The following is a 26,571-nucleotide window of genomic DNA, read 5'->3' on the forward strand; positions in this document are numbered from 1 at the left end:
GCAATCATGGCCTCCAATTATCTGCTCTAATTAGTCCCTGGAGATTCTCTGCCTGTTGCAGCATTGATTGGGACTCATTAATACTTCAGGGTACTTAAGTTTTTTAAGCTACTTCCCCTTTCCCTTTTGATACAGACTCTATGAGAAAGATTGTGCATTTACAGGCTCCAATTATCTGCTGTAATTAGTCCCTGGGAGCCGTTATCAGTAACAACATTCAGTGGGCTCATTAATGCTTCAAGGTACTTTAGTTATTTTAAGGTACTTGTTGTTTCCCTTTTGATACAAATTCTTTGAGAGGTTTGTGCAGTCATGGCTCCAGTTATCTGCTTTAATGAGTCCCTGGAGAGCTTTGTACTGACACTCAGTGGGGCTCAGTAATGCTTTGAGCTTCTCAAAATTTTTAAGGTAGTTTGGAATTTCCTTTCCACTCTGAGACTCTGAGAGGTTTTTGGTCAATCCTGGCCTCCAGTTCTCTCTTCCATGGAGTCCATGAGCAGCCTGTGTTGGGGATGGACCTCACTGAGACCCATTCATGCTTTGAGACACTTTGGGATTTTCTTCTGGCTTTGACCCCTGGAAAGGTTTGTGCAATCTCCTCTCTGGCCCTGAGGTTCAAGGGCTCAGCTCCAAATGCTCCACAGGGCTCATCAGGATGCAGCAAGTCCTGACAAACCATGGCTCTGCCTTGATTTCCCTCTGCTCTAATGCAGTTTATCAGGAATGTATCTGGAGTGATTTTGGTTTGCTAATTTGAGATTTCTCAGCCAATGCATCTATTCGCGCAGTGGGATCAGTGTTGGCTAATTACCATTGCACTCACTGAAATATATTTACTCATTTCCTGCTGTGAGATAGGATTAGGAGAAAGGCAAACTAGGCTCAGAATTTTAAAAGGGTATATAGAAAAGTTTATTACCAGTAAATAGAAGTAAGAATAATAAGAATCTGAACACTTCTCCTCTCCCTACAACCTTTTCTTTCTTACTGACAATGCAAGGAGACAAAACCTGAAAGTTTCAGTCAGTTTACACCATCTAGAACAGTCTTTCTTCAGTTCACTTAGGGAGAGGAGTCTCTCTTTCATGCTATGGAGACTTCTCCATAAGAAAAACATTTGCTCGTGGCTCTCAATTCCCTCGAAGAGCAGCTGCCCAGAAAATCTGGAATAGTGAAGTCACTCCCATTTTTCACAGCTTTTCCCACAGCTGTTTTTATGGGCCATGTCAGCTTATGGGGTATGAGTTTAAAGATGAGCTGTTCAAGAGCAAAGAATCTCTTCATCTATTTCTGAAATCATCTTCATCTCCGAGAACAGAGATCTTCTTCTTCTCTCCATGAGGGCACAGGATCTTGTTACTCTTCTCTCTTTCTCTGTTGAAACTTTTCATGGGATCAGAGCTACTTCAACATTTACCTACTTTAGCATGGAGGTTTTTGCTGAACAGGTCATCTCCCCATATTTTCAATTAGTTATAGGGAAAAGAGACTCTGATGTATCAATTACATCCTTCCCCATAGCTTTACAAGAGGATTTCAGCCCCAAGATCAAGGCATCTTCTCATCCCTCCCATCTGGAACTCAACTTTCCCTTCACTGACCTGGGTGTCTTCATGTTGCTCTTCTCTGTGCCTGCACTTTGTCCTTTTCTCTCACTGGAGGGAGGATGGAAGCACTGAAAGAGTTCATATCTCACCCAGGGCCTGCAGATGGTTCCGTGCCCCCGGCCGGGCTCGGTGCTTGCGGCCGGAGCTGTTTTACCATGGAGGTTTCTGCAGCGGCTGCGCTGGGGCTGTGTCAGGATGGGCCGCGCTGGGGCAGGGCCAGGATCTCAGCAGCCAGGCCAGAGCACAGCAGCAGCACGGCCGGGGGCCGATGGCTTCTCCTGCCCCTGCCCGGGGCTTGCGGCTGAAGCCCAAGGGTGGCAGAATCTTGGCCGAGCCGGCCCGGCCCGGGGCTGCTCCTGGGGCCCGGCGGATCCTGGCTGGGCCCGGGCTGGCGGCGGGGCAGGGCTCAGCAGGGCCCAGATGTTCCCAACTGCAGCCATGGCCCGGCCCGGCCTCGGCCCCGCGGCCTCCCCTGCCCTGCCCGGCAGCCGATGGGGCCTGGCGGGGTCCCTGGGAAGGGGCCCGGCCCCACGGCAGGAGCCGCCCGGCCCGGCCTGGCTGAGACGGGGCCGGGTCAGCCTTGTTACCTCTGTGCCAGCCAGAAGGGAAAGAGACCCTCCCAGGCTTTCCCATCTTAACATGTGCCTTCACAGAGGTGTGTACAGTTTCCTTCATAGTTTAACAGATTGTCAATTGTCAAAGATAATTACTGATTGTTTTTTTAGTGAGACACGGAGGAAACTGCTAGCAGCTTCTCTTAGGACATCACTTCTGTGATGCAAAACCACCACAACTGCACAGAACACAGAGCTCCTTTGTCCATATGTAGAGGTCATGTGCCCGAGGCGTCAAAACCCCACATTGGGAGATCTCTGGGCCCTCTCCAAGGTGTTTTCAAATGAAAACATTCAGCTCAGAGTCTAAGAAAATCACCAGAGGACAGGGCCCGCCTGACCTTTCTGTCCTGGCTTCTTTTGTCTGGGAGCAATCCTTGGATATATGGAATTTGGGAGGCCAAATTCTAATTTTGGCCATGGACCCTGGACATGAAGGTTGGTTCTTTTCCGTAGGAAGGAAGGAACAGAGCCCCAGTGTTTGCCAGGCAGAAGAGAGTGACCACCAGAGGCCAAGGCCAGCCAGAAGTGGCAGGCTTTTTTCTGAGAGAAACCCTTGCATATAGGAAAATTTTTAGAGAGAATACCAATTTTGGCAATGGACATTTAAAAAGAGGGACGGTTCTTTTCTATAGCAAGGAAAGCACAGAGCCCCGCTGCTTCAGGAGCTGATGAGAGGCAGCCCATGACATCCCCACATCGCCCTGACCTTTCAGGTGGCCCCTGGGAAGCCAAACCAGCCAGGCCTGTTCCATGTACCCTCAGTTCCATGGGGCCCCACAGTGTCCCAATGGTCCCTTGCTTCCATGTATCCCTGAGGTGTCATAATGCCCCCTTGGTGACACAAGGCCCTGAAGGGTCCCGAAGGTCTCCATGGTTCCATCAGGCCCCACAGAGCCAGAATGGTCTCTGGGTTCCATGAAGCCCCACTGTGTCACCATGGCCCCTTGGTTCCATGGGCTCCAGTGGTGCCACAATGATCCCCTTGGTTCCATGAGGTCCCCACAGTGTCCCAGTGATCTCCATGGGAAGGGAAGAACCCAGCCCCAGTGTTACAGGGGCAGTCACCAGAGGTCCAGGCCACCCAGGCTTGATGGTACTGGCAGATTGTGCCTGGGAGAAACCCTTGGATATCCAGAATTTTGGAGGTGGAATCCCAATTTCAGACATGGACACCTGGAGGATAAGGATGGTTGTTTTCCATTGGAAAGAAACCACGGAACACTGATTACACAGTGACATTTGGGGATCTATGGGGAGCATTGGGGATCGTTTCTGCACCTCGTGACCCAACAGGAGCTTCTCTAATAAATGTTGCCTGAAGCTCCCACTGTGCCCATCACAGGAACCCCTGTGAGTGTCTGGGACATCCCGGCTCTTTGGCAGCCCAAGGTGCCCTGGGATGTCACCATGGAATGGCTGTGACTGCCTCTGACCACAGGGCTCTTTACCATCCCAGAAACCCCTGGGAGGTCTCCATGGAGCCCCTGTCTCTGCCTGTGACATTGCAGCTCTGGAATAGCCTGGAGATTATTGGAATGTCCCCATGGAACCCTTCTGAGGGCCTGTGACAAATCTGATCCTTAGCAGGCAACCATCACCAGCCCCCTGTTGCTATGGGCAGTTTCCATAGCAACCATCACCAGCCCCCTGTTGCTATGGTCAGTCCCTTGGCAGCTCCATGGAGACCCCATGCCAGGGGTGGTTGCCATGGCCACCAGGGCTGGCACCAGCTGGGATGCTCGGTTTCCACAGGCCGGGCTTCAGCAATGGGATTCCCCAATTTCCTGCTCCCGCTAAAACCGCGCTGCCCTCGCTGCCCTCCCGCTTCCCATGGAAAGCACAAAAGGCAAAGATCCCGGGCTGGGAGAAGAACAATTTATTGGGAACAGCAACCAGATAAGAAACAAACAGGAACATAAACAATATTGATAACAGAAGGGATAAGTAAAACTATTTACAGAGAAAACTACAACATCAACAACTAGTTCTTCCTGGCAATGTATTTCCTCCTGTCTGGAAAGGACACCCTTCTCCCTGGGGAGAGAGAGAGAGAGAGTCCCTTTCCTGCCCCTGGCAATGACCTGAGGTGGGACTGAATGTAATGACAGGGCCATGGCCAGACCCTCATGTTCTCCAATCCCACATCATGTCATTGGCAGGGGCAACAAAAGGTACAGGTGTCTTCCCAGCATGGATCACAGGGAACATGGATCACCAGGGCTCTGACCAACGTGGGGTCTCCAATGGGGGATGAAGCTGGAGCAGTGCATGAAGCTGTTCCTGAAGTTGGGGCATGTGCAGGGCTTCTTTTACTGGTGGCTCCGTTGGTGTCTGGTCAAGTGAGAGCTGCTGGTGAAGCTCTTCCCACACTGGGGACACTCGTAGGGCCTCTCCCCAGTGTGGATGCGCCGGTGGGTGACAAGGGTGGAGTTGTGCTTGAAGCCCTTCCCGCAGTCAGGGCAGAGGAAGGGCCTCTCATCCGTGTGAATGCGCTGGTGTTGGAGGAGCTGAGATCTGGTGTGAAACCTCTTCCCACACTCGGGGCACTTGTAGGGCTGCTCCCCTGTGTGGATCATTTGGTGGATGATCATTTGGGTCTTCCTACTAGAGGTCATTCCACATTCCCCACAGTTGTATGGCCTTTCCCCAGTGTGGATCCTCTGGTGGCAGATCAAGAGAGACTTCTGCCTAAAGCTCTTCCCACATTCCCCACACTCATAGGGCCGTTCCCTGGTGTGGGTCTTCTGGTGGGAGATCAGGTTAGAGTTCTGGCTGAAGCTCATCCCACATTCCCCACACTTGTAGGGCTTCTCCCCGGTGTGGATGAGCTGGTGCCTGATGAGGGTGGAGTTGCGCTTGAAGCCCATCCCACAGTCAGGGCAGCGGAAGGGCCTCTCATCAGTGTGAATCTGTTGGTGCTGGAGGAGACTGGAGCTGGTCTGAAACCTCTTCTGACACTGGGGACACTCATAGGGCCTCACCCCAGTGTGGATGCGTTGGTGGATGATGAGGGCAGAGCTGCAGCTGAAGCCCTTCCCACACTCCCCACACTCGTAGGGCCATTCCCCAGTGTGGATCATCTGGTGGCGGATCAGGTGGTTACTCTTCCTGAAGCTCTTCCCACACTCCAAGCACTTGTGGGGCTTCTCCCCATTGTGAAGCTGCCCATGGATCACCAGCTGTGAGCTCTGGCTAAAGCTCTGCCCACCTTCCCGGCTCAGGGTGAGTCTTTCCTCCTCAGAGCACCCTGGGCTGTGTTTGGAGCCCCTTCTCCTGTGGGATCTCTGGGATTTGTCCTCCACGTTGGAATTCTGCACTGTGGAGCCAATTAAAATGGCCTCTTCCATGAGGTTCTGCCACAGGGATTTGCCCTCCCTGGTCTCCATCCTCAGCTCCTTTTCTGGGGGAGGAAGGCCAAGGAGAGGATGGGATTTGCCTCCGTGCCAGAGGGAAGGGGAAGGAGATCCCCCCAGTGCATCCCCAGCAGGACGGGTTTGGCAGCAGGGTTGTCCTGCAGCCGGGGGCTGTGCTGGGCTGGGAGATGGAGCAGGAGAGAGGGGGAAAGGGGCATTGACTTCCTCCTCACTTCCCTGGGGCTCCTGGGGCACCTTCTTCTTCCTCACAGCCTCCTCCTCCATCTGGCCAAGTTTACGGGATGGAAAATCCTGTTTTGAGAAGAAAACAAGGGATAAGTACATTGAGTTTTGTACTTGTTTGAAGGCAAACCTGGGGAGGGTGTAAACCAGGATTACAATTTAATAAGAAAATGAAGATCAAGGCAATGATGCAGAAACACTGCCTTAAACTGACAGAGTCAGGATATAACCTGACACCCTGTTGCTGCTCAGGGTGGTGGCTGCAGTCCCATGAAATGGTGGCTGCAGTCCTGTTGGAGTGATGAATGTGATTCTGTCCAAGCAGTGATCCTGTAGAAGGGTCTGGTCTTCCTCTGGAGGTCCAGTGGTGGTTCTGGAGCTCTTGTCCTCTGGGAATCCAGTAGGCAAGCTGCTCCTGGTGTTGCAAGGATCAGCTTATATGCAGGGAGGAATGCTTGGATCCTCCCCCTGGGCGGAGCATCCCACAATGGATGATGGAATTTTATCAGTCCTGCAGTGACACTCAATGGCCCATTCCCAGAAGATATCTCCCCTGGAGGGCATTATCAGGGCTGAGTCATGGAAGAGATCAAGAACACTGCCCCACCTGTTTATAGCAGTTGATGAAGATGGGCATTGAAAACATGCATTTGGTTCCATCTTACATTGCAGCCTGAAACAGTGGGGGAATCCCTGCTCAGGGGGTGAACACCACCCCCCTTACCCAAACTGGCTCAGGTGTAAAACCCCCACCCCGGGAAGGCCACACACACAGGGGACAATGTCACACTTGCCCTGCCCCAGGGGAGGTCTCTGTCCCTGTCACTCCCTTGCCGTCCCTCCCTTTTCTCTTTCTTTCCATCTCTCTCTACCTCACATTTACTGTTCAATAAAATGCACGTAGGATTTGGTCTTGTTAGCACCTTAATTGGGGCAGAGGCATCTCTCTAACAATTTTCTTAACCAGAATGTGACATTATTCTGGCACTGTGAGTTTAGGCACTGTTGTCTGACCCCAGGTGCCTTTGACAACAGCATGGTTCCCTCCTCTGAGGAGGTTGTGGTTCTTCCTGGAAGAACTCTTGGAAACTTGGACACAGTCCCTCCTTCCTCCTGGGGAACTTACAGGAGGACTGATGAGGAAAATGGCTGTCGTGGGTGGCCAGTGAAAAAGAAAATATTTTGTTGTCCTTCTTTGAAAAGTTTGTTAAAAACACTGGAGGAAAGGGAGCAAATGATATCAGAGTGACTGATAGAGTTCATTTACTCCAGGGTGAGAAACACAAGGCTGCTGAAAGTCCCTCAAGAAGCCCAGCTCAAGTAGCTAATTTCCCAAATAACTCTAGCCAGGGGTCTCCGGGAGGATTTTTTTGGAGCGTGTTTGGAGCCGGCAGATCCCGGACTCGAGCCCCGGGTATCTCCGCGCTCCCTAAGAGGAGCTTTTTCGGGGGCAGAGGAGCCGCGATCGCCCCTCGGGAGGGTCCCGGGGGGTCCACGTGGGGATGGCCCGGTACCGACGGGGCGGGACATTGGTTTTGGGGATCCCCGTGAGAGCCGGGGCTGTGGAACGGGGGACCCCCGGGGCGGGGAGAGGGGAAGGGGCGATACCGGAGCTGGGGCACCCCCGGCAGCCCGGAGATGAGGCGGGGACGGGACCCCCTGACCCTGACAGGGGCGCGTCCTGGGGTGACTTCATGATGCTCGTGCCCCATCGGTCCGTTTAGCCCAGAAATGAGTTCTGCACCTTTAAGGCTGGTTCTGAGAGCCAAGGGGAGGAGGAAGAAGCTGCAGTTTGTTTTCAGACACTGCACTCACTCCTCCACATTCCGGCTCCTGGATGCACAGAGGGCGGGACAGAGCTCTCCTTTGCTTTTAGTTAGTTTTTAGCTCTCTGAGGCAGAGAAGTTCCCTGGACTATTGTTTTTCTTTTTCTTTGGAGCTGTTTAAACCTGCTCTGGACTGAACACCCAGAACACCACTGGCATCTCCCACCTGTGGCCCACTGGGCTGAGCCTGGGTCGCGGCATTTCCAATACAGGAGGGACTGATAAGAGACTGACAAGAGACTGATAAGAGAGTGATAAGAGACTGATAAGACACTGAGTGAGCCAAGCCCCAGCCCAAGGAGGGACTTCCGGAGTTTGTCACCTATTTTCCAGCAGCAGGAGGTTTTATTGCTTAACATTGTTCAATTTTTGTGTTGGTGAATGCTTTGCCTGTTAAATAAAGTGGTTTTTTCACTTTTCTCCAAGGAAATATTTTCCCGAACTGGCTGAGGGTGGGGCTGCTGAATCTGTATTCTAGAGGAAACCCCTTTTGGGAGTTTTCTCCCAAAATTGTCCTAAAGCAGGACAGGGTGGTGGGAAGAGGGGGGAAGCCCAAGTGGCTGGATTGAGGGGAGGCTGGAGAGAGGGACCTTGGGACCCCAAAATCCGCCTGCATCCCTTAGCAGGACCCTGGAGAGGGGGGATCCCCAGGACCCATGGGATCCCCAAGAGCCCAGAGACGGGGGACCACCAGAACCCCAGGGGGATGAGACTGGAAATGGGGCACTCCTGGTGGCACTTTTTTATACACTCTTGATTTTTGGAGGTTATTATGGACATCAGGTGACTTCTAGAGATGGACTTGGGCAAGAGGAATCCCCAGCCGAAGGCATTCACACCTTGTTTCTCCCCAAAACAGGATTTTCCCCAAACCTTCCCACAGTGACATCCCCTCCTCTCCTGCTCTGGGTGAGCTTAGTCCCAAACCTGACCCTGATCTCAATCTCACTCCACGTTCAGACACACTCACAGTTCTGTATTTAATCTCATCCCAGTGCCAGACTCGTCTAGCCCCAGACCCAATCCCAAGCCCAGCCCTAAAGCCAATCCCATGTCTAGCCTTAACCCCAATCCCAGCTCTAATCCAAATCTCAGCCCCAACTCTAATCCCAGCCCCAATTCCAGCCCCTTCCTAAATCCTCGGCCCCAAACCAAATCCCAGGTTCAGCCCTTCTGGGGGTTTGGGGGTGTGTCTGTCCCTGTGACCCCGATGATGTTTGGGTGGGGTCCCAGCAGGGCTGAGAGGGACAGAGACCCCCCCGGCCTCCCCAGGGGTGAGAAGGTGGCAGAGCCCCCCCAGCCCCGAGCAGCCTCAGCGGTGAGAGGGACACAGAGCCCCTGGTGCCCAGCCCTGCACAGGCATTGCCTGAGGCCAGAGGGATGGAGACCCCCCGAGCATCCCCCAGGGCCAGGGGACAGAGAGCCCCGAGCATCCCCTGGGCTGAGAGGGACAGAGACTGCCCCGAGCACCCCCTGGCACAGGGGAGAGAGGGAGGGAGACCCCCCAGGCATTCCCTGGGTGAGAATGATGGAGACCCCTGGGGAATGGCCTGGGGTGACAGGGACAGGGACACCCCTGGGGAATGGCCTGGGGTGACAGGGACAGGGACACCCCCTGGGGAATGGCCTGGGGTGACAGGGACAGGGACACCCCTGGGGAATGGCCTGGGGTGACAGGGACAGGGACAACTCCCCTAAGCCCCTCCCAAGCATCCCCCAATGTGAGAGGCCCAGAGACCCCTTGAGCATCCCCTGGGCACCGGACAAAGTAAAGTTGTTTCTTGACAAAAATCAAACTTAAGCCTACAGAAAATGCCTTGAATTTGCTCCTCCCACAAGTCACTTGTGGTGAAAATGCAAACAAATCCCAAAATTTAATAAACTGACAGTAGAAGCAATTCTTTGGCAATTCCAAAATCCATTGGTCCTGCCCAGCTCCAGCTCAGCTGCTGGCACATTCTGATAAAAGAAACGTGGAAATTCGGCCCAATACATTGTGATACCTCTTTTCTGAAAAGAGTATGAAAAGGAAGGGAAAGCTCTGTGTAGATGTCATAAAGGTGACAGGGAAAGAGAAAAAAATTATTCTTAGATTTGGCAAAGCCCCCGGCCTGTGAAAGAGAAAAGGGGGGACAGCCACAGAGTGACAGGGACAGAGACCTCCCCTGGGGCAGGGCAAGTGTGACATTGTCCCCTGTGTGTGTGGCCTTCCCAGGGTGGGGGTTTTACACCTGAGCCAGTTTGGGTAAGGGGGGTGGTGTTCACCCCCTGAGCAGGGATTCCCCCACTGTTTCAGGTTGCAGTGTAAGTTGGAACCCAATGCATGTTTTCAATGCCCATCTTCATCAACTGCTATAAACAGGCGGGGCAGTGTTCTTGATCTCTTCCATGCCTCAGCCCTGATAACGCCCTCCAGGGGAGATATCTTCTGGGAATGGGCCATTGAGTGTCACTGCAGGACTGATCAAATTCCATCCTCCCATTGTGGGATGCTCCGCCCAGGGGGAGGATCCAAGCATTCCTACCTGCATATAAGCTGAGCCTTGCAACACCAGGAGCAGCTTGCCTACTGGATTCCCAGAGGACAAGGGCTCCAGAATCACCACTGGACCTCCAGAGGAAGACCAGACCCTTCTACAGGATCACTGTCTCGACAGAATCACGTTCATCACTCCAACAGGACTGCAGCCACCATTTAATGGGACTGCAGCCACCAGCCTGACCAGCAACAGGGTGTCAGGTTATATCCTGACGCTGTCAGTTTAGGGCAGTGTTTCTGTATCATTGCCTTGATCTTCATTTTCTTATTAAATTCTAATTCTGATTTAGACTCTCCCCCAGGTTTCCCTAAATCCTGTAAAAAGACAATGTGTGCAGCCTTTGTTTGGTTCCCAGAACAGGATTTCCCATTCCCAAACCTTGACTCAAAAGAGGAGGAGGCTGCGAGGAAGAGGAAGGAGCCCTGGGATACCCAGGCAGGTGAGGAGGAAGTCAGTGCCCCTTTCCCCCTCTCTCCTGCACCATCTCCCAGCCCAGCACAGCCCCCGGCTGCAGGACAACCCTGCTGCCAACCCCGTCCTGCTGGGGATGCACTGGGGGGATCTCCTTCCCCTTCCCTCTGGCACGGAGGCAAATCCCATCCTCTCCTTGGCCTTCCTCCCCCAGGGAAGAAGCTGAGGATGGAGACCAGGGAGGACAAATCCCCACAGCAGAACCACATGGAAGAGGCCATTTTGAGTGGCTCCACGGTGCGGAATTCCAACAGGGACTACAAGTCCCAGAGATCCCACAGGAGGAGGGGCTCAAAACCCAGCCCAGTGTGCTCTGAGCAGGAAAGACCCACCCTGAGCGAGGAAGGTGGACAGAGCTTCAGCCAGAGCTCAGAGCTGGTGGTCCATGAGCAGCTTCATGATGGGGAAAAGCCCCCCAAGTGCTTGGAGTGTGGGAAGAGCTTCAGGCAGAGCAGCACCCTGATCAGCCACCAGATGATCCACATTGAGGAATGGCCCTACAAGTGTGGGGAGTGTGGGAAGGGCTTCAGCTGCAGCTCTGCCCTCATCACCCACCAGAGCATCCACACTGGGGGGAGGCCCTACGAGTGTTCCCAGTGTGGGAAGAGCTTCACCAGCAGCTCTCACTTGACAAAACACCAATGGAGCCACCAGTAAGGGAAGCCCTGCAAATGCCTCTATTGCAGGAACAGCTTCATGCACCACTCCAGCTTCATCCCCCATGGGAGAACCCATGTGAGTCAGAGCCCTGGTGATCCATGTTCCCTGTGATCCATGCTGGGAAGACACCTGTACCTTTTCCTGCCCCTGCCAATGACATGATGTGGGATGGAGGAACATGATGGTCTGGCCATGGCCCTGTCATTACATTCACTCCCACCTCAGGTCATTGCCAGGGGCAGGAAAGGGACTCTCTCTCTCTTTCTCTCCCTGAGGAGAAGGGTGTCCTTTCGAGGCAGGATGAAATACGTGGCCAGGCAGACCCAGTCGTTGATCTTGTAGTTTTCCCTGTAAATAGTTTTTCTTATCCTTTCTGTTGAAAATATTGTTTTTATTCCTTTTTGTTCCTTATCTTGTTGCTGTTCCCAATAAATTGTTCTTATCCCAGCCCGGGATCTTTGCCTTTTGTGCTTTCCATGGGAGGCGGGAGGGCAGCGAGGGCAGCGCGGTTTTAGCGGGAGCAGGAAATTGGGGAATCCCATTGCTGAAGCCCGGCCCGTGGAAACCGAGCATCCCAGCTGGTGCCAGCCCTGGTGGCCATGGCAGCAGCCTTGGGAGCGGGTCCCTGGCTGGGGCTGTGGGAACCTCTTCCCTCTGGTGCCCAGGGACAGGAGTGGAGGGAGCGGCTGCAGCTGAGTCGGGGCAGGCTCAGGTTGGATGTCAGGAAAAGGTTTTTGGCCAGAGGCTGCTGGGGCCCTGGCCAGGCTCCCCAGGGAAGGGTCCCAGCTCCAGGGCTCTCTGAGCTGCAGCAGCGTTTGGCCAGCGCTGCCAGGCCCAGGCTGGCATTGTTGGGGTGTCCTGTGCAGGGCCAGCAGTTGGACTGGAGGATCCTGATGGGTCCCTCCCAGCTCAGCCAATTCTGTGCTTCTGGGATCCCATCAGCCTGGGGATGGGGCTACCAATGGTTACCATGGCAACAGGCTCTGGCTGCAGGCCTGAGCTGGTGTCCATGGCAACCACCCATGGCATGGGGTCTCCATGGAGCTGCCAAGGGACTGAGCATAGCAACAGGGGGCTGGGGATGGTTGCCATGGAAACTGACCATAGCAACAGGGGCCTGGTGATGGTTGCCATGGAAACTGACCATAGCAACAGGGGGCTGGTGATGGTTGCCTGCTAAGGATCACATTATTCACAGGCCCTAAGAGGGGTTCCATGGGGACTTTCCAAGAGTCTCCAGGCTGTTCCAAAGCTGGAATGTCACAGGCAGAGACAGGGGCTCCATGGAGACCTCCCAGGGGTTTCTGGGATGGTAAAGAGCCCTGTGGTCAGAGGCAGTCACAGCCATTCCATGGTGACATCCCAGGGCACCTTGGGCTGCAAAGGCACTGTGGTGGTTTGACAGGAAATGTGTTTTTTGGGATGCTGTGTTTTTGGCCAATGGATATTCAGGCTTTAATATTGGCATTTAACCTGGCCATTGGGATATGGACACGCCTCTGAGAACACGGGGTAAAAAGCAGAGCTCTCCCCTGGGAGGGCCTCTTGGGTTTCCGGCAGGAAAGAGTTCGGGTCTCTCCTCCAGCCCAGCTGCTGGCTGGGCAGGGGGAGGGGAAAAGCCATGTGGCCAAGAGAGGTAGGCCTGAGCCCGGGGGTGGAAGGGTGGAAGAGAGAGAGAGAGAGACCGGGAGTCATCGGGGAGCCCCCCTGAGAGACACACAGAGAGAGAGAGAGAGAGAGAGAAAGAGCCGCTGCCTGGGACTGTAACCTTGAAACTGGATAAACATGGGCCTGTGCCGGCAGCACGGCTGGGACGGAGAAGAAGGGGGGTGCAGCCGGCCACTTGTAGGAGCTTTTAACCCCTTTTCAGAGAATGAGAACTTTACAGAACATTGACGTCTCCTAGAAGATAGAGTGGAAGATGATGAAGGAAATGTGCAAGTGTGAGAGGTCTGGCCGAGTGAGAGAGAGTGGAAGAATAGAGAAGAATCCTAGTGGGAAGAGATGATGGAGTGGCTTTTGCTGGACTCTTTTTGTACAGCCATGGACAGAACCATGTTCCTTGTGACACAGAGACTGCATTCTAGGGGGAGGCAATGCCTCAGAAACAAGAGGGTTCAGTGTTGGTGCCCCTCGGCCCCAGGGGGTGAAAAAATATGGGGGGGACAGGTGTCCCAAAGGAGAGATTGTGGGGACAGGTGTCCCAAAGGAGAGACTGTGCCTTTTTTGGATCGGGACAGAGCATCTTTAAAAAGACAACCCTAGAAGCAGCTCTGGTCCGTGTTCAGTGGTGAGAGCACTGGACATGAAAGGAAGAGGTCACGATGGCAGATGGACTCCGGGCGGTGCCACGAGTGACATGGAAACACACGAGGCTTCAGCTGTGTTTCCAGGGGAAGCCCATGGTACAAGAAGGACTCCTCTCCTCTTGATGAACTGAGGATTGATTGTCTAAAAGGTGGTGCTGGACCAGGAGTTGGTGATTTGAGGAATAGATGCATTGTGTTGGAAATTTGGTGGGGGGAGGAGGAAATGTACTTGTAAGGTTTTCATTTTCCTGTGTGTGTTCCTTTTTATCTATAGTTGTAGGGTAGTTAATAAAGTTTTGTTTTCTTCATTTCCAAGTGGAAGCCCGCTTTGCTCATTCCTGGTCACATCTCACAGCAGAAACCAGGGAGAGGGTATCCTCATGGGGGTACTGGCATTGTGCCAGTGTCAAACCATGAAAGAATGGTAATGAGCCATGGGACACTGAATCCCTGCACTGGAGAGCTGAAGGCTGAACAAGTGATTTGGAAAATTAAATCAAATGATTCCCAGAGGCTTGGCTTGTTAAGGTGCTCTGAATGTTAATGAGCCCTGGGACACTGAATTCCTGCACTGAAGAGCTGAAGGCTGAACAAGCCTCTGGAGCAGTGAAATTCAGCAGCAGCCTCCAAGTTGCTGAGGATGTCAGCAGCCCCCAGTGAGGCCATCCCTGCCCAGAGACCGTGGGGGAATGGGCAGACAAGGAGAGCGTCCCTGGGGCTGGGGCAGCACAACTCAGAGGCACCAGGGGCTCCAGCTGGGCAATGGAGTGTGGAATGTGGCTGGGAAAGCCCTGCCTGGGCTGGGCCAAGCAGCACACACAAGCCCTGACTCCCATCTCCCAAAAAAACTCTCTCAAGCAGACATTTAAAAGGAATTACAATTGTTTGTGTACTCTAAGTTAGATGCACTAAGAAATATCAATAAGAGATTTTTAGGAGCTCAAAACAACAAAACAGGAACTTTACTTGGAACTTCAGGAAATCAGAGAAGCTTTGGCAAAAGTTTTAATATGAAATTCAATCAACAAAAAACACTTATCAAAGCATTATCTTGGCCCATTCCACTTCACAAACTCTAAGCCTGTTCAATTTAAGTTAAACAAAATGTCCAAGAGGACATATATAGAAGTAGACACAGAAAGAGAGAAAATATAATTTAGAGAAGTGCACACATGTCAGGACCCAGGACATCCCTCTGGCTGTCCTGAGCAGCCAAGACCCCTGCCAGGGGTCTCAGAGACCGTGGCACAGAGCCCAAAACACCTGTGGTTTTGATTTTGACCCGTGGAGCAAATTACCAACCTTGTATGAAAATCGGCAAGCCACAACGGTTTAAGTAGAATATTAGTGAAGTTATCATGGGGCGGAAAAGGAGATTTTAGGGTTTTTGGTATGGGGGTCCAGGAGGCAACATGGAGGGAACTTGGAACTGGGTATTTTCTCCTTCTTCTTCTTGGCCTCCATCTTCTGCTGTGATGTTGGCACTTAGAGATTGGTTTCGAGTAGAAGCTCACTGTCTAACATAGGTGATAGGTATTGGAAAGGAATTGTAAACATTCTACACGTAGTTTTTAGTATAAAGACATAACACCACCCCGGGGGCAGGCAGAATGCCTCAGACTGTCCTGCTTATCTGACCTCGGCAGGGCAGAAGAAAATTTTGTATAGATAAGGTAAAATAAACAACCTTGAGACCAAGAAATGAAGAGCTCTGACTACTTCTTCAAGCACCAGTCTGGGAAAAGAGACTTTCAAACTTTTCTCGGGGTCACTCTGACAAGCTAACGATCCCGACATACACACAGCTACCAACTCCTGGATTCCAGCACTGTTCAGATGGAAATTCCAAGAGGATGCAGGGTCAAGATGTGTGCTTGCCTTGTGGTCAGCCTTCAATACCCCTTGGTCTTCCTGGGCCCTTCCCCCAGGTGGGGCTTGGGCTCATTTGGTCTCTCAGGAGCTGGGCTGGGGCTGCAGAGGTGGCTGTGGAGCATTGCCTGTGCTGGGCCAGGGACTGGCAGCCACTGCTGGGCTGGGATAGAGGCTCTGGGGGGATTGGGGTTCCAGGGCAGGGCAGGGCTGGGCTTCCACGGCAGGGCAAGACTGGACCTGCCCCTTCCTCCCCCACACACAAAATATTTCCAATTAACAATCTCCTCCAGGCTGTCACAATAGGGAATGATGAAGGTGAAATCCCGATTCTGCCCATGGGCACCTGGGTGAGAAAGATAGTTCTTTTCCATAGCACAGAGCCCCAGTGTTTGGAAGGCAGGTGAGAGCCTCACTACGCCAAGGCCAGCCAGACTTGTCAAGAATGGCAAATTTTGCCTGGGAGCAGTCCTTGCATTTAAGGAATTTTTGAGTTGGAAACCCAATTTCGGCCATGGGCACATGCAGAAGCAACACAGTTCTTTTCCATAGGAAGGAAAGCACAGAGCCTTCCCCAGTGTTTTGGGGACCAATGAGAGGTGACCCTTATGAAACCATTGCCAGCCAGACTTGTCCTGGCAATATTACTATGGGAAAAATCTGTGGAAATAAGGAAATTTGGAGGTGAAATCCTAATTCTGGCCATGGGTGCCTGGAGGAGAAGGAGATTTCTTTTCCATGGCAAGAAAAGCATGGAGCCCCAGTGTTTCAGCAGCAGATGAGAAGAGACCCTCAACATGCCAAAGTCAGCTGGACCAATCAGGTAGTCCATGGGAGGCCAAACCAGCCAGACCTTTTCTGTGTTCTATTGGTTTTATGAGGCCCTGCAGTATCCCCATGGTCCCCATGGTTCCATGGGGCCCCGCAGTGTCTAAATGGTGCTTTGATTCCACGGGGCCCAGCAGTGTCACAATGGACCCTTGGTGTCACAGGGCCCCACAGTGTCACAATGGTCCCACTTATTTCATGAGGCCTTGCAGTGTCACAATGATCTCAACGGTTCCACAGGCCCCACAATGTCACGGGACTCCTCTGTTCCATGAGCCCTGCAATGTCACAATGGACCTTTGGACCCTGGGGGTTTGCTGTGTCACAATGGTCTCCTTTGGCTCCACAGTGTCACAATGGACCATTGATGACAGGAGGCCCCTCTGTGTCACCCTGGAGCTTTGGTTCCGTGCAGCCCTGCAGTGTCACAATGAACCCTTGGTTCAATGGGGTTCCGCAATGTCACAATGGTCCCAAGTTTCCATGCAGCCCTGCTGTGTCACAATGGTCTCCTTTGGTTCCCAGTGTCACAATGGACCCCTGATGACACGAGGTTCCACAATGTAACAATGGACCTTTGGTTCCATGCAGCCCAGCAATGTCACAAAGGCATTTTGGTTTCATGAGGCCCCACAGTATCACAATGGTCCTCTTGGTTCTGTGGGGACCCCCAGGGCCACAATGGTCTCAATGATTCCATGGGGCCCCACAGTGGCACAATGCTCCCTTGGTCTCACAGGGCCCCACAATGTCACAATGCTCCCTTGGTTCCATGGGCCTGTGCTGCTGCATTCCCCCCTCCCCTTCTCAGCCTGCCCTGCCAGCTGAGAAATGCTCCTTGGGGCTTGGCCTTGGCCAACAGCCCCTGGGCTCAGCTCCTCTGCAGCTCATCACAAACACTGTCTGCTCCAGGCACTGCTGCTGCCCAACCAGCTCCTGCTTTCTGGAGGAGCAGCCCTGGGAACTGCTTTTGTTCCCTCAGTGGCACAACATCCCTGTTCTCACACTGCCAAAGAAAGCTGTTGGTGCCAAGTGCGGCCAGGATGAACCATTGCTGGGACTGAAGCCCCTCTCTTGGGGCCCTGCAAACAGCGCTCCAAAAGGAGCCCTTGGAGCTCTCCTGGGCCAGCGACTCCCTCTGAGTGGGGCCTCTCCCAGCCGGGAACTCTCCCATTTGCTGCACTCGGGGATCCCCAACAACGACGGAGCCTGGGCCGATCCCCCACTCCTCCAAGCTCAACCCTTCACCCACTGGGGAGATGCCAAAGGATCCACAGGGAGCATTTCCTGCCCTGAGGGGAATTTCTGCCAGGTGCCTTGCACTGACTCTTTGTGTCTGTGTGCACACAGGAGTGCCTGTGCTGGGGAAATGTGGCAGAAATGCTGCTCTCTGAGGGGCTTGAGTGCCTTGGATAACTGAGTCACTCAGATATCCAGCTATCAGTAAGTAAGGTTAAGTCAGGAGATCTAAGCTAAGTTAAATGCTGCTAAGAGTTGTTCTTTTGCTAAGTTGTTAAGTTTAATTCTAGTTATTAGCTTAGTTTTGTTAAGTGTTATTCCTGTGTTAAATTATTGAGTCATTGGTTTTAAGTTAGGTTAAGTACTGTTAAGTGCTGTTCTTTTGCTAAATTGTGAAGTTGACGGTATCAGTTAAGGTTAAGTCCTTTTAAATTTCACCTCAGTTAACCTTTTGGGCTGTATTCCTTTTATCCTTCCCCTCACTGTCCTTGTGTCTCATACACACAGGGACAGTCCTCAGTTCATTTCTGGTTTGATTGCCTGGATTTTTTTTGGTTTTGTTGTTGCTTTGTTTCCTTGACTCTGCTCCTGACTGGACACTTCAGGCACACCAGGGAAACAAAGCAACAACAAAACCAAGCAAAATCCAGGCAACCAAACCAGAAATGAGCCGAGGACTGTCCCTGTGTGTGTGTGACACAAGGACATTGAGGGTAAGGATAAAAGGATTATGGCCCAAAGGGTTATCAGAGCTCAAACTTAACAGGACTTAACCATACCTGATAGCTTAAATGTCACAATTCAGGCAAAAAGAGCAGCTAACAATATTTAACCTAACTTATAACCTATGACTTAGCAATTTAACAGAGGAATAACACTTAACAGTATTTAACTTAGCCTAATAACTTACATTAAAATAACAACTTCGCAAGAGAAAAACTCTCAGGAGCATTTAACTTAGCTCATACCTCATGAATGGACATTTCGTACAGGCCTGACTGGCTCAGCTATCCAAGGCACTCAAACCCCTCAGAGAGCAGCATTTCTGCCACATTTCCCCAGCACAGGCACTCCTGTGTGCACACAGACACAAAGAGTCAGTGCAAGGCACCTGGCAGAAATTCCCCTCAGGGCAGGAAATGCTCCCTGTGGATCCTTTGGCATCTCCCCAGTGGGTGAAGGGTTGAGCCTGGAGGAGTGGGGGGATCGGCCCAGGCTCCGTCGTTGTTGGGGATCCCCGAGTGCAGCAAACGGGAGAGTTCCCGGCTGGGAGAGGCCCCACTCAGAGGGAGTCGCTGGCCCAGGAGAGCTCCAAGGGCTCCTTTTGGAGCGCTGTTTGCAGGGCCCCAAGAGAGGGGCTTCAGTCCCAGCAATGGTTCATCCTGGCCGCACTTGGCACCAACAGCTTTCTTTGGCAGGGTGAGAACAGGGATGTTGTGCCACTGAGAGAACAAAACCAGTTCCCAGGGCTGCTCCTCCAGAAAGCAGGAGCTGGTTGGGCAGCAGCAGTGCCTGGAGCAGACAGTGTTTGTGATGAGCTGCAGAGGAGCTGAGCCCAGGGGCTGTTGGCCAAGGCCAAGCCCCAAGGAGCATTTCTCAGCTGGCAGGGCAGGCTGAGAAGGGGAGGGGGGAGTGCAGCAGCACAGGGCCATGGAACCAAGGGAGCATTGTGACACTGTGGGGCCCTGTGAGACCAAGGGACCATTGTGACACTGTGGGGCCCTGTGACACCAAGGGACCATTGTGCCACTGTGGGGCCTCATGGAACCACTGAGACCATTGTGACCCTGGGGGTCCCCACAGAACCAAGAGGACCATTGTGATTGTGTGGGTCCTCATGAAACCAAGAGGCCTTTGGGACACTGCAGGGCTGCATGGAACCAAAGCTCCAGGGAGACACAGAAGGGCCTCCTGGCATCAGTGGTCCATTGTGACACTGTGGAGCCAAAGGAAACCATTGTGACACATCAAACCTCCAGGGTCAAATGTCCATTTTGACATTGAAGGGCTCATGAAACGGAGGAGTCATGTGACACTGTGGGGCCTGGGGAACCATGGAGACCATTGTGACACTGCTGGTCCGCATGGAATCAAGGCACCATTATGATACTGCAGGGCCCCATAAAACCAAGGGAACATGGAAATGGTCTGTCTTGGCCTCCCAGAGGCCACCTGACTGGTCCAGCTGACCTTGGCATCTTGAGGGTCTCTTCCACTAATGAAACACTGGGGCTCTGTACTTTCCTTCCTATGGAAAAGAACTCTCCTTCTCCTCCAGGCACCCATGACCAGAATTAGGATTTCTCCTCCAAATTTCCTTATATCCAGGGATTGTTCCCACAGGAATATTTCCAGGACAAGTCTGTCTTGCAGTGGTTTTACAAGGGTCACCTGTCAGCTATCCCCAAAACACTGGGAAAGGCTCTGTGCTTTCCTTCCTACGGGAAAGAATTGTCCTGCTTCTCCTGGTGCCCATGGCTGAGATTGGGCTTCCACCTAAAAAATTCCCTAAATCCAAAGACTGCTCCCAGACAAAATCTGCCATTCCTGACAAGTCTGGCTGGCCTTGGCCTGGTGAGGCTCTCCAAACACTGGGGGTCCATACTTTCCTTCCTACGGAAAAGAACTGCCCTTCTCAGCCAAGTGCCCATGGCCAGAAATGGGATTCCCACCTCCAACATTCCCTATTGTGACAGCCCGGAGGAGATTGTTGGCTGGAAACATTTCATGTGTGAGGGAGGAAGGGGCAGGTTCAGCCTTGCCCTGCCCTGGAACCCCAGCCCTGCCCTGCCCTGGAACCCCAGCCCTGCCCTGCCCTGGAACCCCAACCCCCCCAGAGCCTCTATCCCAGCCCAGCAGTGGCTGCCAGTCCCTGGCACAGCACAGGCAATGCTCCACAGCCACCTCTGCAGCCCCAGCCCAGCTCCTGAGGGACCAAATGAGCCCAAGCCCCACCTGGGGGAAGGGCCCAGGGAGACCAAGGGGTATTGAAGGCTGACCACAAGACAAGCACACATCCTGACCCTGAATCCTCTTGGAATTTCCATCTGAACAGCGCTGGAATCCAGGAGTTGGTAGCTGTGTGTGTGCTTCTCTGTATCTTTTTTGTCTTTCTCTCTTTCTGTGTATTCTTCTTCTGTTCCTGTGCTCCTGCAAATTTTGATTAATATTAAATTGAACAAGCTTAGAGTTTGTGAAGTTGAATGGGCCAAGTCAATGCTTTGAGAAATGTTTTTTGTTGATTGAATGTCTGTCGTAGTTTGACATGAGAAGAATTTTTGAAAAGTAATAGAATATTTTTGTGTTACTGACAATCTGTTAAACGACTAAGATACTGAATATGCCTCTGTGAAACACAAATGGTAAAGATGAAAAAACCCAGGAACCTCCTCTTTCTTTGCCAGTCAACAAAGAAGCAGCGGCCCTGGCCCCGGCCCCCATCTCAACCAAACCAAACCAAACCAAACCAAACCAAACCAAACCAAACCAAGCAACCCTGCCATGGGCTGAGCCCCTTCCCCCCTCCCCAGGCCGTGCCCCCCCCCACCCCCATCGGCCCCATTCTGACCAAACCAAACCCCAACAACTCCCAAACAGGAAAACAAAAGAGGCTACAAAACCCCAACCAGAACAAAGCCAGCCACAGCTATTAAAATCTCACCATCAAGTCCCCTCCCCCAACACAACTAAAACCAAAACCCCCTAAAACTTACAACCCATACAAAACAACCCTACAACTAAAATTAAACAAAAAGCCCCCAAAAATGAACCATAAAACCAATCCTAACACAACCCAACCATAACTTCCACCACAAGTTACTGGCAGGTCAGGTGCCAACCCTTTCAATACTTCAATCCTCCCTCAAAAAAAAAGGGAAAAACAAAATACAAACATAAAAAAATTATAAAACCATCAAAGTCAGTAAAGAAGACATGAAATCCCAAACAAAAAAAAGAAAAAGTACCTAAATCTTAAAAATAAAATCCTCTTCTAAACTATAAAGAAAAAAACTCTTTTTTATAGCACATAAAATTAAAAGAAAATAAAAATATTCAAATTATTATCAAACAAAAAACCTGCATACTAAAACAAACGAAATGTTAAAATAACTGTAATTTCATAAAAGGTTGAAACAGGAAATGATAAAAACATAATCCAGTACCCCCAAGAGAAGATCTCTATTCCCAGAGAAAAAATAATTTCAAAAGTAAATAATAAAAGCTTTTACCTTTAAAGAACTCATCTTTAAAACAATACCCCATAAGTTGACATGGCCCATCAACAAGCTGTAGAAAAGCTTCGGGCAATAAAAACAACTTAACAATACCAAAGTTCCACAGAACTGATATCCATGACAAAATTAAGAACCACAAAAACCCTATTTTTTCATTTTGTAAAAAAATCTCCATAACCTTAACAAGAAAAACTTCTCTCCCTAAGTAAAATAAAAAAAGACTATTCTAGAAATAGTAACCTAACTAGAAATTGAAATTTTACTTTCTTTAAATTGTCAGTAAAAAGAAAAAGTTGTAAAGAAAAATAATTGTTACTCCTTTTTCCTCTCTTAATTTACTGTTAATAAAAATTTCTTTGTACACTTTTAAAATTTTAAGCCCACTTTACCTTTCTCGTAATCCAATCTCACAACAAAATAAATACATAAATAATTAACCAACACTAAAACCCACCATACTCATCAAATCATTAGTTAAGAAATCTCAAGATTAGAAAAATCTTAAATTAACAAACCAAAACCACAACAATGTCATAATAAACCTTTTGCCAAAGTTTCCCTGATTTTCTAAAGTTCCCAGTAAAGGCTGTTTTATAGTTTGGAGCTCCTGAGAACCTCTTGTTGGCATTTCTCCAGGGAGTCCAACTCAGAGAACACAAACAATTGTAATTCCTTTTAAATGTCTCCTTGAGAGAGTTGTTTGGGGAATGGGAGTCAGGGCTTGTGTGTGCTGCTTGGCCCAGCCCAGGCAGGGCTTTCCCAGCCACATTCCACACTCCATTGCCCAGCTGGAGCCGCTGGTGCCTCTGAGTTGTGCTGCCCCAGCCCCAGGGACGCTCTCCTTGTCTGCCCATTCCCCCACGCTCTCTGGGCAGGGATGGCCTCACTGGGGGCTGCTGACATCCTCAGCAACTTGGAGGCTGCTGCTGAATTTCACTGCTCCAGAGGCTTGTTCAGCCTTCAGCTCTTCAGTGCAGGAATTCAGTGTCCCAGGGCTCATGAACATTCAGAACACCTGAACAAGCCAAGCCTCTGGGAATCATTTGATTTTAATTTTCAAATCCTTTGTGGTTAATTAGACAGATGTCAGTAGTCTATCCAAAGTGAATACAATATCTTTAAAAAGACAGTGAGAAAAGATTTTTTAGGTCCTGTTTAGGTTTTTTTCCCTTGTTAATTCATGGACGTGCAATCTCCAATTGACACTGAATCCAAGTACCTCCTCATGCAGTTTGAACAGATATGAAAATCAAGACCCTTCATGGCTGCCAATCAATCAGACTCTGTCCCTACCCCCAGCCCACCATTTCCCCCATCCAAGCCCTGGCACTCAGAGCAGCCTTGGGCAAATCTGAGCTCCCTCCAGCCCAGGCTGCACCTGCAGCTTTCAGCTCCTTGGCTCCAACTCCCATCTGCTTTCCTTGGAGAAGGAGCTGCCCGAGACATAGAGGCATGTTTGTCGCTATAGGACACAAAAGAACACACGCTCACACCGTTCTCAAGGTGAAAGAGAAAAAAAGGGCCGTTTATTTTCTGACTCCAACATGTATAGTTTTCCAAAAGTGACAGTGGATTGGAGGGTGACAGTGGCACCTCTCCAATGCCACTGGTCAAACCAACAGTCCATCAACTTTCTCCTCCTCCATAAAGGAATGCAAAACAATGAGTTATTTACAGAAAGTGTGTGAGAAAATTCACTACAAGAATGTCAACATCAGAAGGCTTAGAAAATCTTAAAAACTCAGGGTGACATCTCACCCTTTTTCCATTTAAAAAGAAAAAGAAAAGAAAATGAACAATGTAAAAAGGAAAAACATGAACAATGCTCAGTGTCCACTTGCGGATGAATCATCAGAGCGATCACTCCCGTCATCTGCATCTGAGTCATCACTCAATGATCCGCCCGCTTGACCCCTTTCAAGTTGGTCATGGTCTCCGTCTTGCTCATCGGCTGGATTCTTCCTCTGCGGTCGCAGGTCAGGGCGAACACATTTCGAAGGTACCCAGCGTACCCCAGTATCTGTGGATACACAAGCATACCCGCGCCCCGAAGCGATAAGGTCGTAGGGACCTTCCCACTGTTTGGTGACTAAATTCCGCACCCGAACCTTCGCTCGAGGCTGATGTGCCTCGTCCGCAGCCTGCAACGAGAGATGGTGATTCAAAATGACAGGGTTATTTGAGTTCTGTGGCACAGTGAGATGATTGATTGTGTACAAAGCTTTTGCCAACCGACTGTGCGGGGTTTCACCCCGCATTCCCCGTTTTTGTTTTTGAAGAACCCGCTTCAGAGTACCATGAGCGCGTTCTACAATAGCTTGAACAGTCGGGGAATGAGGGATCCTGAACTTGTGCGAAACACCCCACAACTGCAGGAACTGCCGCACCTTTTGCGATGCGTAAGCAGGACCATTGTCGGTTTTCACCGCAGAAGGTATGCCCAAAACAGCAAAGGCCTGCCTCCAGTGGGCAAGGACATCACGGGCCTTCTCCCCAGTGTGAGCCGAAGCCCACATCGCAGAGGAGAACGTGTCCACAGTGACATGCACATACTTGAGCCGGCCAAACTCGGCAACCAGGGTGACATTGGTCTGCCAAAGCTCCAAGGCCCTAAGGCCTCTGGGGTTCACCCCTGCCGGCAAAGGCGGAGCAAGTGCATGGCAGTCATCACATGACTCAACAATGTCACGAGCCTCAGTTGGCGTCAGCTGAAACTGCTTCTGCAGGGTATGTGCATTTTGGTGGAAAAACCCATGCGATGCCTTGGCCTGCGCGAGTGTATCAGGCTGAGGCGCTACCCACGCTGGGTTAGCCAGCTAGTCAGCCCTCGCGTTACCTTCCACTATAAAGCCCGGCAAATTGGTGTGACTCCTCACATGCAGAACATAGAATGGATGAACCCGGGCCTGAATGGCACACCACAAGGTCTTCAGTAAGTGAAACAAGGCAGGATTACTGACCTCCTTCAAGACCGAGTGACCCAACCTCTGTGCGATATCAGCCACATAGGCGGAATCCATGACCAAGTTGAAGGGCTCCTGGGAGAATCTTTCAAATGCCATGACAGCAGCTCTCAATTCAACCAACTGGGCTGACCCATCCTCGTGGCCTTCCAGAACCTGCCACTCAGATCCATCCCTCCAGGTAACAATGGCCTTCCCAGTCCTCCCTGAACCATCAGTGAAGACTGTGGGTTCTTGCAGGGGTTCCTGGCTATTTTTGGGCCGCAAAGAGATTTTTGTGGATTTTGCCATATGCAGTAGCCTATGGCTGGGCAGATGATAAGTGATCTGCCCGGAGAAATTTTCCAGAGCACTCTGCAGGGACACACTGTTTGCAAAGCTCCAATCAAAATCCTCCCGTTGCACCGGGAGTATGATCTTTGCGGGATCCGCACCTATCAATTGCAAACACCGTTGCCAGCATTTGATTATCAAGCGAGCGATCAATTCAAACAATGCAGTTGCCGTCTTCTGCGGCTGATGGGGCAGGAAAACCCATTCCAAAATGTGCAAGGAATCAGACCAATTGTCACTCCACTGGCCAATGATACCCGTGGGATACGAATCTGGAGTGGTGACGAACACAGTGACATCAACGGAGGGATCAATGCGATAAACTTGGCAAGCCGAAACAGCTCGCTGAACCACCTCCAACGCCTTATGCGCCTCAGGGGTCAGTGTGCGAGGTGATTTTAGATCACCGTCTCCTTTCAACAAATCATACAGAGGAGACAGCTGCGCATCGGTTACTCCCAAATACGGACGCAACCAAGTGATGACACCCACCAATTTCTGAACATCATTCAGTGTCCTCACAGGATGCACAAATTGCACCTCCTGGTGATGGATCGTCCGTTCCAGAATTTTGACCCCCAAATACTTCCAAGGTGGTTGCTGTTGGACCTTCTCCGGAGCCACCTGCAGTCCCTGAGCATGCAAAGCATCAAGCAACCGAGGCTGAATCCTCAGCAGCTCATCCTGGGTGGACGCAGCCACCAAAATGTCGTCCATATAATGATACAGACGTGCATCAGGAAACTGCCTGTGAACTCCAGACAAGGCACGGGCCACATACCACTGGCATATGGCAGGAGAATTGCGCATGCCCTGAGGCAATGTCCTCCATTGATACCTCTGTGCAGGCTCAGCCTCGTTAATTGCTGGCACTGAGAAGGCAAACTTCAGTCTGTCATCGGGATGCAAAGGAATTGTAAAGAAACAATCCTTCAGATCCACAATGAGGACTGGCCAGTCTGCAGGAAGCATGGTAGGCGATGGCATGCCCACCTGCAATGTTCCCATGCTTTCCATCACGGCATTAACCTTTCGGAGGTCTTGCAACAACCTCCATTTCCCAGACTTCTTTTTGATGCAGAAGACAGGGGTGTTCCAGGGGCTGGTGGAAGGCTCCAGATGACCCTGGTCCAACTGCTCCTGCACCAGATTCCGAAGGTCATTCAACTTCTCTTGAGGGAGGGGCCACTGCTTTTCCCATACAGGTTTGTCAACCAGCCACCGTATAGGAGGCGTTGGACACTCTGCGCCCTTCACTGCAGTGGCCCCCATCAAAAATCCGTCCCAATGCGCACCCCCCAAGCAGACAGAACATCCCTCCCCCAAATTTTGGCAGGAGTAGAAGTAACATGAGGCCTAACCCAGGCCACCCTGGGTTCGTGACCAACACAGGCCGTTGGCTCACATAACATTGCGCCGTCCCTCCCAGGCCAGCGACAGATGTCCCCACCGGATCCAAGGGCCACTCTGAGGGCCAG

The 26,571-nt window shown here is 51.4% G+C and overlaps 1 protein-coding gene across 1 annotated transcript in view; it reads right to left on the bottom strand.

The window, feature by feature from the left end:
• LOC143692498 (uncharacterized) overlaps positions 1-26,571 on the bottom strand; it is a 311,453-nt gene that overhangs the window by 110,103 nt on the left and 174,779 nt on the right. Inside the window, exon 5 of the mRNA XM_077172732.1 lies at positions 4,845-5,432. Coding sequence (XP_077028847.1) covers positions 4,845-5,432 — 588 coding nt within the window. The remainder of the gene's footprint in view (positions 1-4,844; positions 5,433-26,571) is intronic.

The sequence above is a fragment of the Agelaius phoeniceus genome (genome assembly GCF_051311805.1).
Source record: "Agelaius phoeniceus isolate bAgePho1 chromosome W unlocalized genomic scaffold, bAgePho1.hap1 SUPER_W_unloc_1, whole genome shotgun sequence".
Lineage (NCBI taxonomy): Eukaryota > Metazoa > Chordata > Aves > Passeriformes > Icteridae > Agelaius > Agelaius phoeniceus.